This window comes from Leptonychotes weddellii, chromosome 3 (genome assembly GCF_054177405.1).
Source record: "Leptonychotes weddellii isolate Sample4059 chromosome 3, ASM5417740v2, whole genome shotgun sequence".
Taxonomy (NCBI): domain Eukaryota; kingdom Metazoa; phylum Chordata; class Mammalia; order Carnivora; family Phocidae; genus Leptonychotes; species Leptonychotes weddellii.
This window is the reverse complement of record NC_138371.1, coordinates 96,975,161-96,988,567: the sequence shown is the minus strand read 5'-3', so window position 1 is coordinate 96,988,567 and position 13,407 is coordinate 96,975,161. Positions and strand designations below refer to the sequence as shown.

At 37.2% G+C, this 13,407-nt stretch overlaps 1 protein-coding gene across 2 annotated transcripts in view; it reads right to left on the bottom strand.

The window, feature by feature from the left end:
- The window catches only part of CNTNAP5 (contactin associated protein family member 5), a 741,254-nt gene that overhangs the window by 380,361 nt on the left and 347,486 nt on the right, over positions 1-13,407 (bottom strand). For both annotated transcript variants that reach the window (XM_081814618.1, XM_081814619.1), the window contains exon 6: positions 2,108-2,292. In XM_081814618.1, coding sequence (XP_081670744.1) covers positions 2,108-2,292 — 185 coding nt within the window. The remainder of the gene's footprint in view (positions 1-2,107; positions 2,293-13,407) is intronic.

Here is a 13,407-nt window from a genome sequence, read left to right as displayed (position 1 = left end):
CTGAGAGGAGACGAAATCCAGGTCTCCTACTCCTCCACCATCTTGCTCCGCCCCAGACTCACTGTCTTCTTATATGGTCACTGGGGCAAGCTGGCTGGGCACTCTGGCAGGGGCTTGAATTCTCTGAAACAGAGGTTACTTCAAAGGAATTCTCCAAGATGTTTCTTTCCTAGGTGATATTTTTATAACGCAATGTGAAATTCAGACATTTCCTGAAGAAATCTGTTCCAATTTCATAAACTGAGTGACATCACTGGATTTCATTTCCCTCAAATGCTGACATTCAATTTAATGCCACTCAGCTGTGATCCCATAAACATTCTCTACACAGGAGAGATAGGTAGACACAAGCTTGAAAATAAAGGTTAAATCAGGCAACTGGGAGAATTTTAGAACCATCTCCTAGGCAGGTAGAGTTACAGATGATTTTATGTTTTCTGTTGTCCTCAAGTTCATAAAAGATATCTCTTTTAATGCCATGTGTATTCTCTATTTTTTTTTCTTTTTTCAATCACTTAAATCACTTTCAATCACTTTCAATCACTTAAACTTGATAAAGAAAGATGATTGATATTCATAGATTTCCAGTTATAAGCAAATCAAAAAAAATAATCTACCTGGTATCTTTCTGAGTCAGAGTGACAAATTCTTTTTTGAAGTTAATGAATGGCATAACTTATCAACAGTATGCTAAGCTAAAGTTAGGATCAAAAGAGTAAATCTTTTTTTTTTTTTTTAAGATTTTATTTATTTATTTGAGACAGAGAGAATGAGAGAGAGAGAGCACATGAGAGGGGGGAGGGTCAGAGGGAGAAGCAGGCTCCCCGCCGAGCAGGGAGCCCGATGCGGGACTCGATCCCGGGACTCCAGGATCATGGCCTGAGCCGAAGGCAGTCGCTTAACCAACTGAGCCACCCAGGCGCCCCAAGAGTAAATCTTTCTTATAGCTCATGATGGTGATTGATAAATGTAAGTCAGACCCTAATTTTTCAATTATTCATCTCCACCTCCACTGTTCTAGAATGCACCCCACTGGTGACTAGAATCGTCGCCTAACAGAGTTTCCCACTATCTGTCCATCAATGCCCTGCCTCCACCTCCCCACAAGTCTAAGCTACAGACTTATACTTACTGCTCAAAATAGTACTTTTCAAACAGTAGAGTGTCACCTGGAGGATTTCTAAAACAAATTTTTGAGCTCTTCTCCCAGAGTTTCTGATTCAGCAGGTCTGGGTGGGACCTGAGTATTTTCATTTTTAACAAATTCCCCAAGGGATGCTAATTGGGCTGACTCCTGCTACAGACATTCAGAATTACTAGTCTAAAACATAAAACTGGCCTTGCCACAATCCTGCAAAAAAGTTCTGTAAGCTTCTCGAACAAAAGGACCCTGTTTCATTCATCTCTGTATATTTATTGCCTAGAAAAAAGTCTGGTATACAGCAGAGCCACACTTGTTGAACTGAACTACTCGCAAAGACGGGTAACTTTTGTCTGCCAGTTTGCCGAACTCTGTGCAACCTTCTTTGTGTTGTAGGTTCAGTGCATTTCTTGCTCTCATACAAGAAAGCAAGAAAGAAATGACTGTCCGTGTATATTGTCGAGAGTTGCATAGGAATGAAGGTTGAACACAAGTGCCCCTAGTGTGCATTTTAGATTCCTTTGGATTTTGTTTCTCTCTCTTTTTTTATTCAGGTATACTTGACATATAATATTATGTTAGTATAATTTCTGTATTTTCCCAGCTAATTGAAATTGATTTTTGAAAAAAGAACAACTGAGTGTAACTACAAGACTACACAGTTATACAGGAAGGCTACAGGCAGGACAAAAAATTTTAAAGTGAAAAAGGAGATTTCTTGATTTTAAAATGCACACAATTTGCTGATGTCCCATTGTTACCAAGACACTTCTCCCCACAAACACTGCTCAGATGCCCTCCTTGGACTCTTCACTGAAGGCTGCCTGGGCTTAGACAGAGGAGATGAGCCCATGGTAAGACTTGTCAGAGCACCCCATCTTCTCTCAATTGCTCTTTTGTTTGCTGATTTTTTTTTAACTGATGCTGTGCAAAAGGCCTGGGGACCTGCAGGGAGAGTCAACTCACCTCATAGTCGATGTCTAAGGCATCTGCCTCACCCTTGGTGCGGAAGTGCTGTGTGTGCTTGTCCACAGAGAAGTTCACCTGCTTGCCGACCCGCTCAATGAGGACCGAGTGCCAGTGCTGGTCATCCAGCAGACTGCCCAGGGTGGCCGAGGGTGGGCTGCTGCTGAGCCGAGGTTTGCTGTCATCTGTGAAAGGGAGAGGAAGACTGGATGGCATCCGTGCCCAAGGGCAGCCTTGCATACTAGAATATTCTGCAAGCAAGGCCAGGTCTCTCTATCCTAAAGGTAAAGAATGATTCTCTCCAGGACCAGAATCCTGTTGGATTTGTAAAGGAATAACATGCTTTGCCCACAGATTCCAGAACCAAATTCTAGGTCAGCTGATACACACATCCCTTTCTGGATGTGAAAGGACATGTTTTCAGAACATGAACAATTAAGTAATAAAATGCACCATATCCTAATGGCCATCAATAATATTGGAAACTGGGAATATCACATTGAGAAAAAATACACATTCTTTGTGTTTGAATGGTTTTTGAATGGAGAAAATGAATCTTGAGTTATGCTTTGGAGGAAAACTAAATTCTGGATAAGTAAAGGGAAGACAGTGGGCATCGAGTTAGGTAAGTCTGAAGGCAAAGGCAAAGGTGAGGAAATAATCATTTTAGCTGCCATTTTCAAGTGCCTGCTATACGAACAGCACTTAAATAGGAAGTTTAAACCCTCCATCTTTAATCCCCCATGGGAAAATTATTATCCTCAATTCATGAATAAGGAACCTGAGGATCAGTGAGGTTAAGCACCCATGACCCAGAGGTGCAACTAGCATTCAAATCCAGGTCCGCTTGACCCTTTTTACTCTGCCTGTGGCATGGACCATATGCACTGATTCAGTCTAAACTGAACTTGGAAGACACCCCTTAGGAGGCTGTGACAGATTCAGGGGGAGAGGTACATTTTTTTCTATCTAGTTCTCCCTCCCCTCTGGCCCTCCTCCGATTTTATGGAAGCTCCTGCCAGTACCCTTTTGTCAAAAAAATTGCAGCATTTTTTCCCCCTTCAGAATAGCTCAGACTTAGCAAAATGAACAGTTAAATGCAATTAATTAAGACTTATGTGTAAACTTTCAAGTTTGTGAACATTTTATTGTTTGGTCCCCTTAGAAACTGAAAGCTAAATGTCTCCCACTTCTCTCCTAAGATGTGTTTTAGCAGAACAGCTGCAACAGTCTGCTCAACAGTGAGGCATTAAGGGGGCAGGAGTTGCTTTCTGTTTCCCCTGTAGGCTGCTCACTCCCACCCTCGTTATGGCCCTAAGGCACTGCTTCCTGCACTGAACAACACTTGGTTGCTTCAGATGGGGGGGTGGTGGGCATCAAACTTATTACAATTGAAAAATGATAGATTATGCATTCATCACTGACTTCATTTCATAATTTGTTCATTATTTCTTCAACAACTTTTAAGTTCTCACAATTGGTCAAATTTTGCCAATGATTAAAAATTATTTCTTCTTTTTCTTCCTCCTCCTCCCTTCCCTCTCTCCATCCTTTCCTTTTTTCTCTTCCCCCTTCCTTCCTTCCTTCCCTCCTTCTTTCTCCCCTCCCTCTCCCTCTTTCTTCCTTCTTGAATAAAAAGGTACTGATATCTACCTCTGCCTTGGCTACAGTGGCAGGTGATGTATAAAGGAGATAAAAGAGATAGAGTTAGAAGACACACTCCCCTCCCTAAAAGTCTTAATGGAGTCTCTCAATAAGTAAATTGATAAAAAGTGTGTTGGTAGCATACAGTGTTTAGTGCCAGGAGCCAAACAAGTGCAGGGTAGGGAGCCTTGAAGCTCCAGCAGAGCAGTGGCAGGTCTGAGATTTGGCTGGAAGAAGGAGCACCAACACACAGCCAGGAGAAGCATGTGCCAACACTCGGAGGTGCAAGGAAACGTGGTGGGGGAGTCCATGTCCATGCAGCAGTATCATGATCATGCCAGCCTAGCTTATATCATCCAGGACTAATGCTACCAGCACAATTTTTTATCAATTTACTTATTGAGAGACTGCATTAAGGCTTTTAGGGAGGGGAGTGTGTGCGAGGTAACTGTGTATTTTATTTCCCTTTAAGGAATGGGCATCTGGTGAATTAGTAAATCAGAGATTACCAACTCAAATTAACATTTGCGAAATTTATTAAGAACTCAAATCACACTGAGGATGAGAGGAGAGTTTTTAACTTTTTTTGTTGTTTGCTTTCTCTTATATAAAAAAAATATTATTTTGGCAGCTGTATGATAATTTGATTAGAAGGCGAGGCTGGCTGTAAGACTAACAGTAATCTAGATGAAAGATCCAGGGCCTTAGGTAAAGAGAGGGCAGGAAGGATGGATTTCCAAGTGATAATATGGTGATGGTCTCTCTTGGATATTGTCACTTGGATATTGGAGGGGAGGTGATAAAGGGAGACTCTCCTAAGGATGATCTCTAGTTTTTTTGCTTTGTTTTGTTTTTGTTTTTCTTTCCTTGTGCAGGTGGGTGGAAAGTGGTACTAGTCATGAGACACACACAAGAGAGAAACTAGAACACCTCCCTCTCTCTTTCTCTTCACACAACACACACACACACACACGCCACACACCCTTTATTTATAAAATAAAATTTGTCCAAGAGCTAACAAACTATTGAAGGAAACAGAGTGCCTTATAAATGACCGTTCTAGGTAATAAGCCAAGTAAAATTAATATTAGAGGTTTCACTTTGATGTGTGTCTCAATTTTCTTCTTAAAAGGAAAAAAGACATTTGACAATTATTTCTTAGCAGTAAGTCAGAAACTAAACATTTGAAAATGTAAATCCACCGTAAGTCACAGAAAGAAGAGTAAAAGGAAAAGAATCACATCCTTTCTCTCTACTTATTTATTCTATGTGCTGCTTTTGGTGGGTTTCAGTGTTATACTGTGTACTTTCAGAGAGCCAATGAAAATGATTAAAACCAAGTATTTAAATATTTGTATATATTATTATTCCAGCTTCAGAAGATGAATTTAATTATAAATGGGTCAAAGTGACTATTTTTTTTAATTTAACTTTTTGGATATAGTAATGGATCTTCCTCCCATCCCTGTTTCCATAAGCTAATCTTCTATATATTCCCTATAGCTAATCACTGTTATTAATCGCCTGTTTCTCCTTCCAGAAAAAAAAAAAATTAGGCATATGCAAGCCATATATACTTTATACATGTATATATGTATGCATTTGTGTATATATACTTTATATGTACAATTTATACTTTATATATGCAATACTTTATATATGCAATTTATAAATGCAATATATATATGCATTTTACTTATGCATATAGATGGCAATATATGCAATACTCTATATATGCAAAGATATGTATTCTTTATTTCTCCTCATTTAACTTTTTACCCTAATGGTGAAATACAATGCACATTTTTATGGACCTTTTCATTTTCACTTAATCTATCCTAGGAATTTTCTAACATTAGTATATAAAAAGTTGTCTCATTCTTTTTTGCAGCTGCATAGTATTTATTGAATGATATATGTGATATATGTATTAGCCAGTTTTCTATTGATAAATATTTAGGTAGTCTATCTATTGTTGACCCCTAATATTGCTGAAATACCTCGTATGTAGCCCTCATTTTGGATGTGTGCAAGACTTTCTGTCACGTGCATTCTTAGGTAAAGAACGAATGGTCACAAGTGTTCATCATTTGCAATTTTGACAGGCACTGCCAAATTGTCCCCTACAAAATTTGTGCCTATTCAAACTCCTACCAGCAATTTATGAGAATGACTTTTCTCCACAGGCTTGTCTAGAAAATACGTTCAAGCTTTTGGAATTCTGTCTGTGTGATAGGCAAAAACAGTATATTTCTTAGCAGTTTTAATATACATTTCCCTTAAAGTGAATGAGTTTGAAAATATTTTCATTTTCTCTTTTATGATCTATCTCCTCATATTTTTTGCCTATTTTTTTCTGTCATTTTCTTATCGATTTCTATTTAGTCCATTTTCTATAACATTAATTGTGCCAATATCTTTTTGCTGTTGTCTTTTGCTTTTGCCTTTTTTCTTTGTTTTTTAATTCTAATTTTTTTTTTATCATTCAGACATTCTTTTGCTGAAAAAGCCATCATTTTCTTTTTCTTTTATGGCTTATTTTATGGATTTGTGTTATAGTTTAACATGACCTCCCTTTCTGAGATCATTACAGAATTCTTCCATTTTCTTCCACTTCATTTCATTTGGATTTTATTCTGGTATATGACATAAGGTAGAGTTCTTCCCTTATTTCATCTTTTTAAATGGCTAACTACATGTCCCAAGTCCATTGTTTTTAAATCCTTGGGTGATTTCTTTAAGTTAACCAGATGTATAACTTCCAAATGTAATAAGAAACACCACTAAATTGGATGAGTTGATTTGTTACATGGATCAGATTGAGGTTCTGTGTGTATGTATATTGGTATTTTTAAATCCTGAAACTTCAAGTAGTAAATTTCCAAGTTGGCTGCCGCCCCCGTATTCTACTTCCATCCACGGCCACTGTCATCACCATACTCTTCATGCCTCAGAACATCTGGGCAGGAGGAAGCAGAGTCAGCATTCATAACCCCATCCACATCCTTATCAAGGTTAAAGTCGGCCTTCCTCTCCCACACCCTAACCTTGCCTCAGCAGGTTTGCTATTCCATCCAATAATCCCACTGATAATCTAAGATTCAGAGGAATGAATGTGTGTATCTTATTAAATAAAAGGTAGCTACTTCCCTCTTACTGCATCTAATGAAAACATGAGCTTTAATTAACACACTTACCTTCTCATGAAAAATAGGTTATGAAAATTTCATGAGTATTTATAGCAATTTGTTGACCTTCCCTCAAAAGTGAATTAATATTGTTCCTTCTTTACATTGTTTACTTAATTTAGCCAAATCTTTTTTATTGCCCAAAAATAATGCAAAATAAAAATCCCACCATTATTATTGAAAAAAAACATAAATCAGTAAGTATTGAGGGACTAAAAAAATGTTCATAACTTTTTATCTAGTACCAACATCCTGGAAGTCTCTTCTAAGAAAACAAACTGAAGTATGGTGATTTCTTTTTCAAAATGTCTAATAATTTAAAAATTGGAGGTAAAGTCCAAACATTTGGAAAGAGAGAAAAAAAATAAAACTTTCAATAAACTTAGGCAGAATCAGCAGATGGAATATCACATAGACATCTATATGATACTTATAAAGTACTAATAGCATTTCAAAAGTATACTCAGTAGTGACTGCCATTTTTTGATAAAATTAAAAAGTAATATCTAATAAAAGGGATATTCAATAGTTTACACCTTCCTGATTTAAATTATATAAAGGCAGGATAGAAAAGTATATATCAAAACTAAATCACAACTTTGGAAAAGAAACAGATAAGAACTATGTGAGAATAAACCAAAGAACGCACTTACTAAAATATTAACCGAAGCTTTCATTTTCTTTCTTTTTGTTTTTCTCTGTATTTATAGTGGGCATAGCTATCTTTCATAATGGGAAAAATAAATAACTTTCATTAAAAACAGATTCCTTATCCTGCATAGCTGGATCACTGAAAACTATATAAACTATATAAAACTATATAAAACTATAAAACTTGACACTATATATGACTGATGTGTAAATTATTGACTATCCCCTCCAGTTCAAGTTACTTTTTAATTAATTAAAAAAAAATGGCAGATGTGAATGAATTTTACCCACTCCTCCATCAATTATCCCATGGTAACACTAGAAATCTTCTATTAAAACAAATGGAGTGAAAATTAGTTTGTTTAAACAGTTAGGGAAACAGGGAATTTCTGAAATTCATCAAGAAGGATGTTTTGAATCGTATCTACACTAGGTGTTACTGTGAAGAAAGAAGAATGTTAGTCCTAGGAAATATTCTATCTTACCTAGAAAAGTTCATTATTAGAAATGAAGAAAAACTTAATTCTCAAGAGATTATCAAACTCCGTAATCTGAATTATATATCTCCACTTTTACCTCAGTGGCAAGTGATATTCAACTACTAGCTTTAACTAGTTTCTAATTTCTTAAGGCAAGATAAAATTTCCCATGCGCAACTGTAGAGGTCAAAGACAAAAATATGCATAAGCTAGCTTTCTGGCCAGGAACATGTTAGGGGAAAAACCAACCAAAACAAAACAAAACAAAACAAAACAAAGCAGAACAAAAAAAAAACCACTTTTACTAGTTAAATAAAAACTTGTTTTCATGTGGTTTGAGATATAGTTAAAATGAAACAATGTAAATACTGCTCAAGGCCCTAAAGCACATAACAATTTTTACAGGAAGCTTGAAATGTTTCCAAAATATTTCTAACTTAATTTTTCATCTTTCTCCCCCACCAACATACTGTGGATAAACATGTCAATTTCTTCAACCTTGGAACTAACATCTTCTGTCTAAGGACATACATATCACAGTGTTTTCACCCAAAAGTCTTCTTTGATTAGATCTTCTTGCTTGGTTTTATCTGAACAATTCAAACATGGATGTCACTTTAACTTTCACAATCTTTGAACTTCAGATAGCCTGAACAAAAGGGAATGGGAACTCTTGTTTAAGATTGTATTTCAGCAAAAAGTCACTCGTGGAAAGGCCTTCATTTACAATTAATGAAATAGGTGGGCACTCATATGGAAGTCCCCAATGCCTGACTTCATCTGACCTTCAGAACTAACCTTTCCACTTCTAATTTTTCAGATTATCAACATTGGTATTCACTTATATTATTAAGCTTCTCACATAAAGTGAGTACTTTATTTATGTTGTTTCAATTCTTCCTGAACAAAACCCTACAAAAAGTGTTGTGTCAAAGAAGCCACATGACTTACTCAAGAACACAAAGAATTAGGGTGACAACCAAGCTCTATCTGACTCCAACACTAATATTCTCACCACTACCTTACTGGGAAAAAATTATACTCCCATTCACTCTCGTTTCTTACCTTCTGAACATCTGCATCCCACCATACATACATGTATGTTATGTAGCTTAGCTTAGCAAGAATGAAGAGTCTCAGGAAAGAATTTGATGGGTGGAAAGCAGAGAGTTGTAGAAAAGAAGAATGGGGCAATGCTAAGGGAGAAGCATAGGCTTTAGAATGAGAAGGCAAATTTCAACTCCATGGGTTACCCAGTATTGTAAAGACCCTTGCTTGGAAAGATGCAGGGCTAATGAACATTCTTCCATGTGCCCAAGTGAGACTTTCTGAAAAAAAATATCAGAAACTAACTGTAAGCAAGATGATTCCAGTGGGCTTGACACTCAAACCAGAACAAATCTTTATGTATCACTAAAACAATGAAACATAGGTCTTTAGTTGTTAGGAAATTTCTAAATCTCATTCAATAAAACACTCTAGATTTACGGGTGGTTGCTCAAGTCCAGATTCTAATTTATATCCATATTCTGTCACTTAGCTACCTTAAAAAAATGCTATCTCAATGCAGTTATGGTGTATGGTTTTGGTAATATAGAATCATACTTTAAGTTAATATTACAAAGTTAAAATAATCTAAATAGAAATAATTATTTTACCAGGTTGAGAACTCCCTGAAATTAGGGACTGGTAAATACAACTTTTAACCCCCTGTGGCTAGCTCAGCACCTGACTTAATGTACTTGTTCAACAAATTCCTATTACATTAATGACAAAAGTTATGAAAAATGGGGTGCACCTTGATCCCCTGACACTTTGAAACACCGGCATTCCTTTATTTTTTTTTTATAATAAAATGTCCAGATAAGTCAGGGTTCATTCATAAAGCATTTCTGGGCTCCTGCCCCCACTCTGATCCCTCCATTGTCACAGTTTAACCATGAACATGGACTTAATGATATTTAGTATGTAATTGTTTTATAAGGGTTTAGAACATTTTAATTATTAATGTCAGGACATTGGGGTAGGCCTGGAGGGGGTTCCAACCCCAGGTCTACAATAATGGAACTATGTGATCTTGGGCAACTGACCACATCACTGACCATCAGTTCCTTCATCTGTAAAATGGGTTTGGATATAGTTTGTAGGACTGTCATGTGATTTTAAATGGAATACATATTTAACATATTTAGTATAGTGCTTAAGTGCAGGCTCTTTTTTAAAAGATTTTATTTATTTATTTGACAGAGAGACACAATGAGAAAGAGAACACAAGGAGGGGGAGTGGGAGAGGGAGAAGCAGGCTTCCCGCTGAGCAGGGAGCCCGATGCGTGGCTCGATCCCAGGACCCTGGGATCATGACCTGAGCAGAAGACAGATGCTTAATGACTGAGACACCCAGGCGCCCTGAGTGCAGGCTCTTGAAAAACAGAAGCACTTAAAATATCTTCCATAGTATTCAGTACAAATTCAGAAACATGTTAAACATTTTATAAATATGTGTGGGTTGGCTCATTCAAATGTCTAGATTTCAAAAGAGCTAATGTAAATGTCCATTTGACTTTCTGGAGGATGTGCAGTTCTTTCACCAGTATCTCAAGATATCACAATGAGTTGATTATTCACTCAACTGCTTTGGCCTCTGCACCCTATGCTTGCCTTCCCAAGGACATTGCTGTGCATGTGTTTATGCTATTCCTGGATTCTCACTTTATTACAGCTGTACTCATTGCAGTTGCACATTCTGCCTCAGTTCAAAGGCACCGAACTCTTGTAAGGATGAATGACCTACATGTACTATTGATGTCTTGCTTAGTTCTTACAACAGTTTCCCAGTCATGTAATATCTGCTCTTTGATTCTCCCACCTGCATGTATGGGTTAGTGCTGTTGGAATTCTGCAGAGGTCAGACTGTCACAGGTGGTGTGAATGAGATGTGTTACAAAGTGAGAAGAGGAACGGACTAAGAGAAGAAATCTCTTTCCCATTAGTACTTCTAGGAAAAAAAACAAAACAAACAAGCAAACAAAAACATTGTTCTTCCCTAAGAAATTAATTAAATGGGAATGACCTAGGTCAGTTTCACCATAGAACTGACCGTCCAAGTCAGCCACAGAAGGGGTAATTGGCAATGAATCAGTCAGCAAAGAGCATCACTTAAAAAGAACCACAGCCAGTGTGGATCCAAAGGCCAGCCTCGGCAACTGGCCATGGTGCTGAACCCCTCCACTCCTAGAATTGCTGAATTGTAACATCAGATTATATAGGGGACACACACTGGAGAACTGTCACTAAAGGATGCACCGCTGGAGTGTCCATGGGATCTGGGAAGGGAAAAACTACCTCTTCATTGGCCTAGCACCATCCCTTAGCCCACTAACTTGGATTCTCAGATTCTTCTTCCCTTCTTCCTTCTCTCTCCCTCTTCCTCTCCTTCCTCCCTCCCTTCTGCCCTCTCTCTCCCTCCCTTCTTTCTTTCCCTCCCTCCCTCTCTCTCTGCCTCTTTCTCTCTCTTCCTCTCCCCTCCCTTCCTTCCCTCCCTCTCTCTCATTCTCTCACTCTTTCTGTCTCTCCCTCCCTCCCTCCCTCCTCCTTCCCTACCTCCCTCTCTGCCTCTCTTTCCCCCTCCCTCCCTTTCTTCACATCCCTTTCTTCCTTCCTTCTTTCCTTCCATTATTGATTCATTTATTTAAAAACTTAAAAAAAATAAAAGATAAGCATAAACCAATCAGAGAAAGACAATTATCATATGATTTCACTCATACGTGGAACTTAAGAAACAAAACAGATGAACATAGGGGAAGGGAGGGTAAAATAAAATAAGATACAATCAGAGAGGGAGACAAACCATAAGAGACTCTTAACTCTAGGAAACAAACAGAGGGTTGCTGGAGGGAAGGTGGGTGGGGGGATGGGGTAACTGGGGGATGGACATTAAGGAGGGCACATGATGTAATGGGCACTGGGTGTTATACACAACTGATGAATCACTAAACTTTACCTCTGAAACTAATAATACACTTTAAGTTAATTAATTGATTTTAAATAAAATTTTAAAAAAAGATAAACATGATCATGGAAAATATGAACTCTTTCCATTTTGGAAGCTGTGTGGCAACATGGAAAGAATATGAATTTTGTATAATATGTAAAATTTCATATAAATAATTAAGAAAAACATTTGAAAAAATGCCAAAATGTTAATAGGAGAAATGACTGAATTATAGGATTTCAGTTGACTTTTTTCTTTTCCTTCAGTATAATTACTTTTTTTTTTTCTTTCAGGTTTTCTAAAACTGACATATATTTTATAATCTGAAGAAAATAGTAAAAAATGATTAGATACAGCTACATTTTAATAGTGTCCATACCTAATACCTAGCTGTGTAAATTGAAAGAGTGATTTATCCTTTATGAGACTAATATTCCTTATAGGTAATTTGGGGCTAATATTTACTTACCTATTAGGGCTGCTTTGAGGATTGGATAGGATACTAACATATTGTGGATATTCAGTAAATATCAGGGCTTCATCATAGGAGAGAGAGAGAGTCTCATGAGGAGGTCAGGAGCACAGTTTTGGGGGTGAACAAGCCCAACAATAATAATGTGTGTTGTGTCAGGCCCTGATATTTGAGATGGAAACCCATTTTTTACTTTGTACTCATTTTACCTTGAGTACCTACATTAGGTGGGTGCTTTACTAACTTCTGGAGCTACAGCAATGAACAAATCTTGTCTTTCCCTTGTGCAACCTACATTACAGATTTTCTATTATAAGAAAAGCAAAGCAATTATCATCCTCCTTTCCCCTTAGTGCTTTCAGAGCTCTGCTGGCTCTTTCTGAGGTATGAAGGGCTAAAGAACTGATATGTGGCAGCATCTCTCTAGAGAAGAAACACGAAGATTGGTACTAATCTACAAGAAACCTGGGTGGCTGCTTCAAACAAGTAAGTACAGGGAACACTCAAATCCACAGCATTTCACTTTCCAAGCAGATGAAAAAGATGAAGAAATTCTCAAACTGCAGAATACTGAAAGATACTACTGAATCATTCACTAAATGAGGTTTTACTTTGTCACCACCATGATTAGAAATACAGTGAACGTGGAATCCGGGGGGAAAAAAAAAAAAAAACAACTTTTCTTTTCCATGTATCACAGCAAGGAGCAAGTCCTATTCATTTCATATACCATTTCTTTTTAATTTTTTTAATTTTATTATGTTATGTTAATCATCATACATTACATCATTAGTTTTTGATGTAGTGTTCCATGATTCATTGTTTGAGTATAACACGCAGTGCTCTCTTCAGTACATGTCCTCTTTAACACCCAT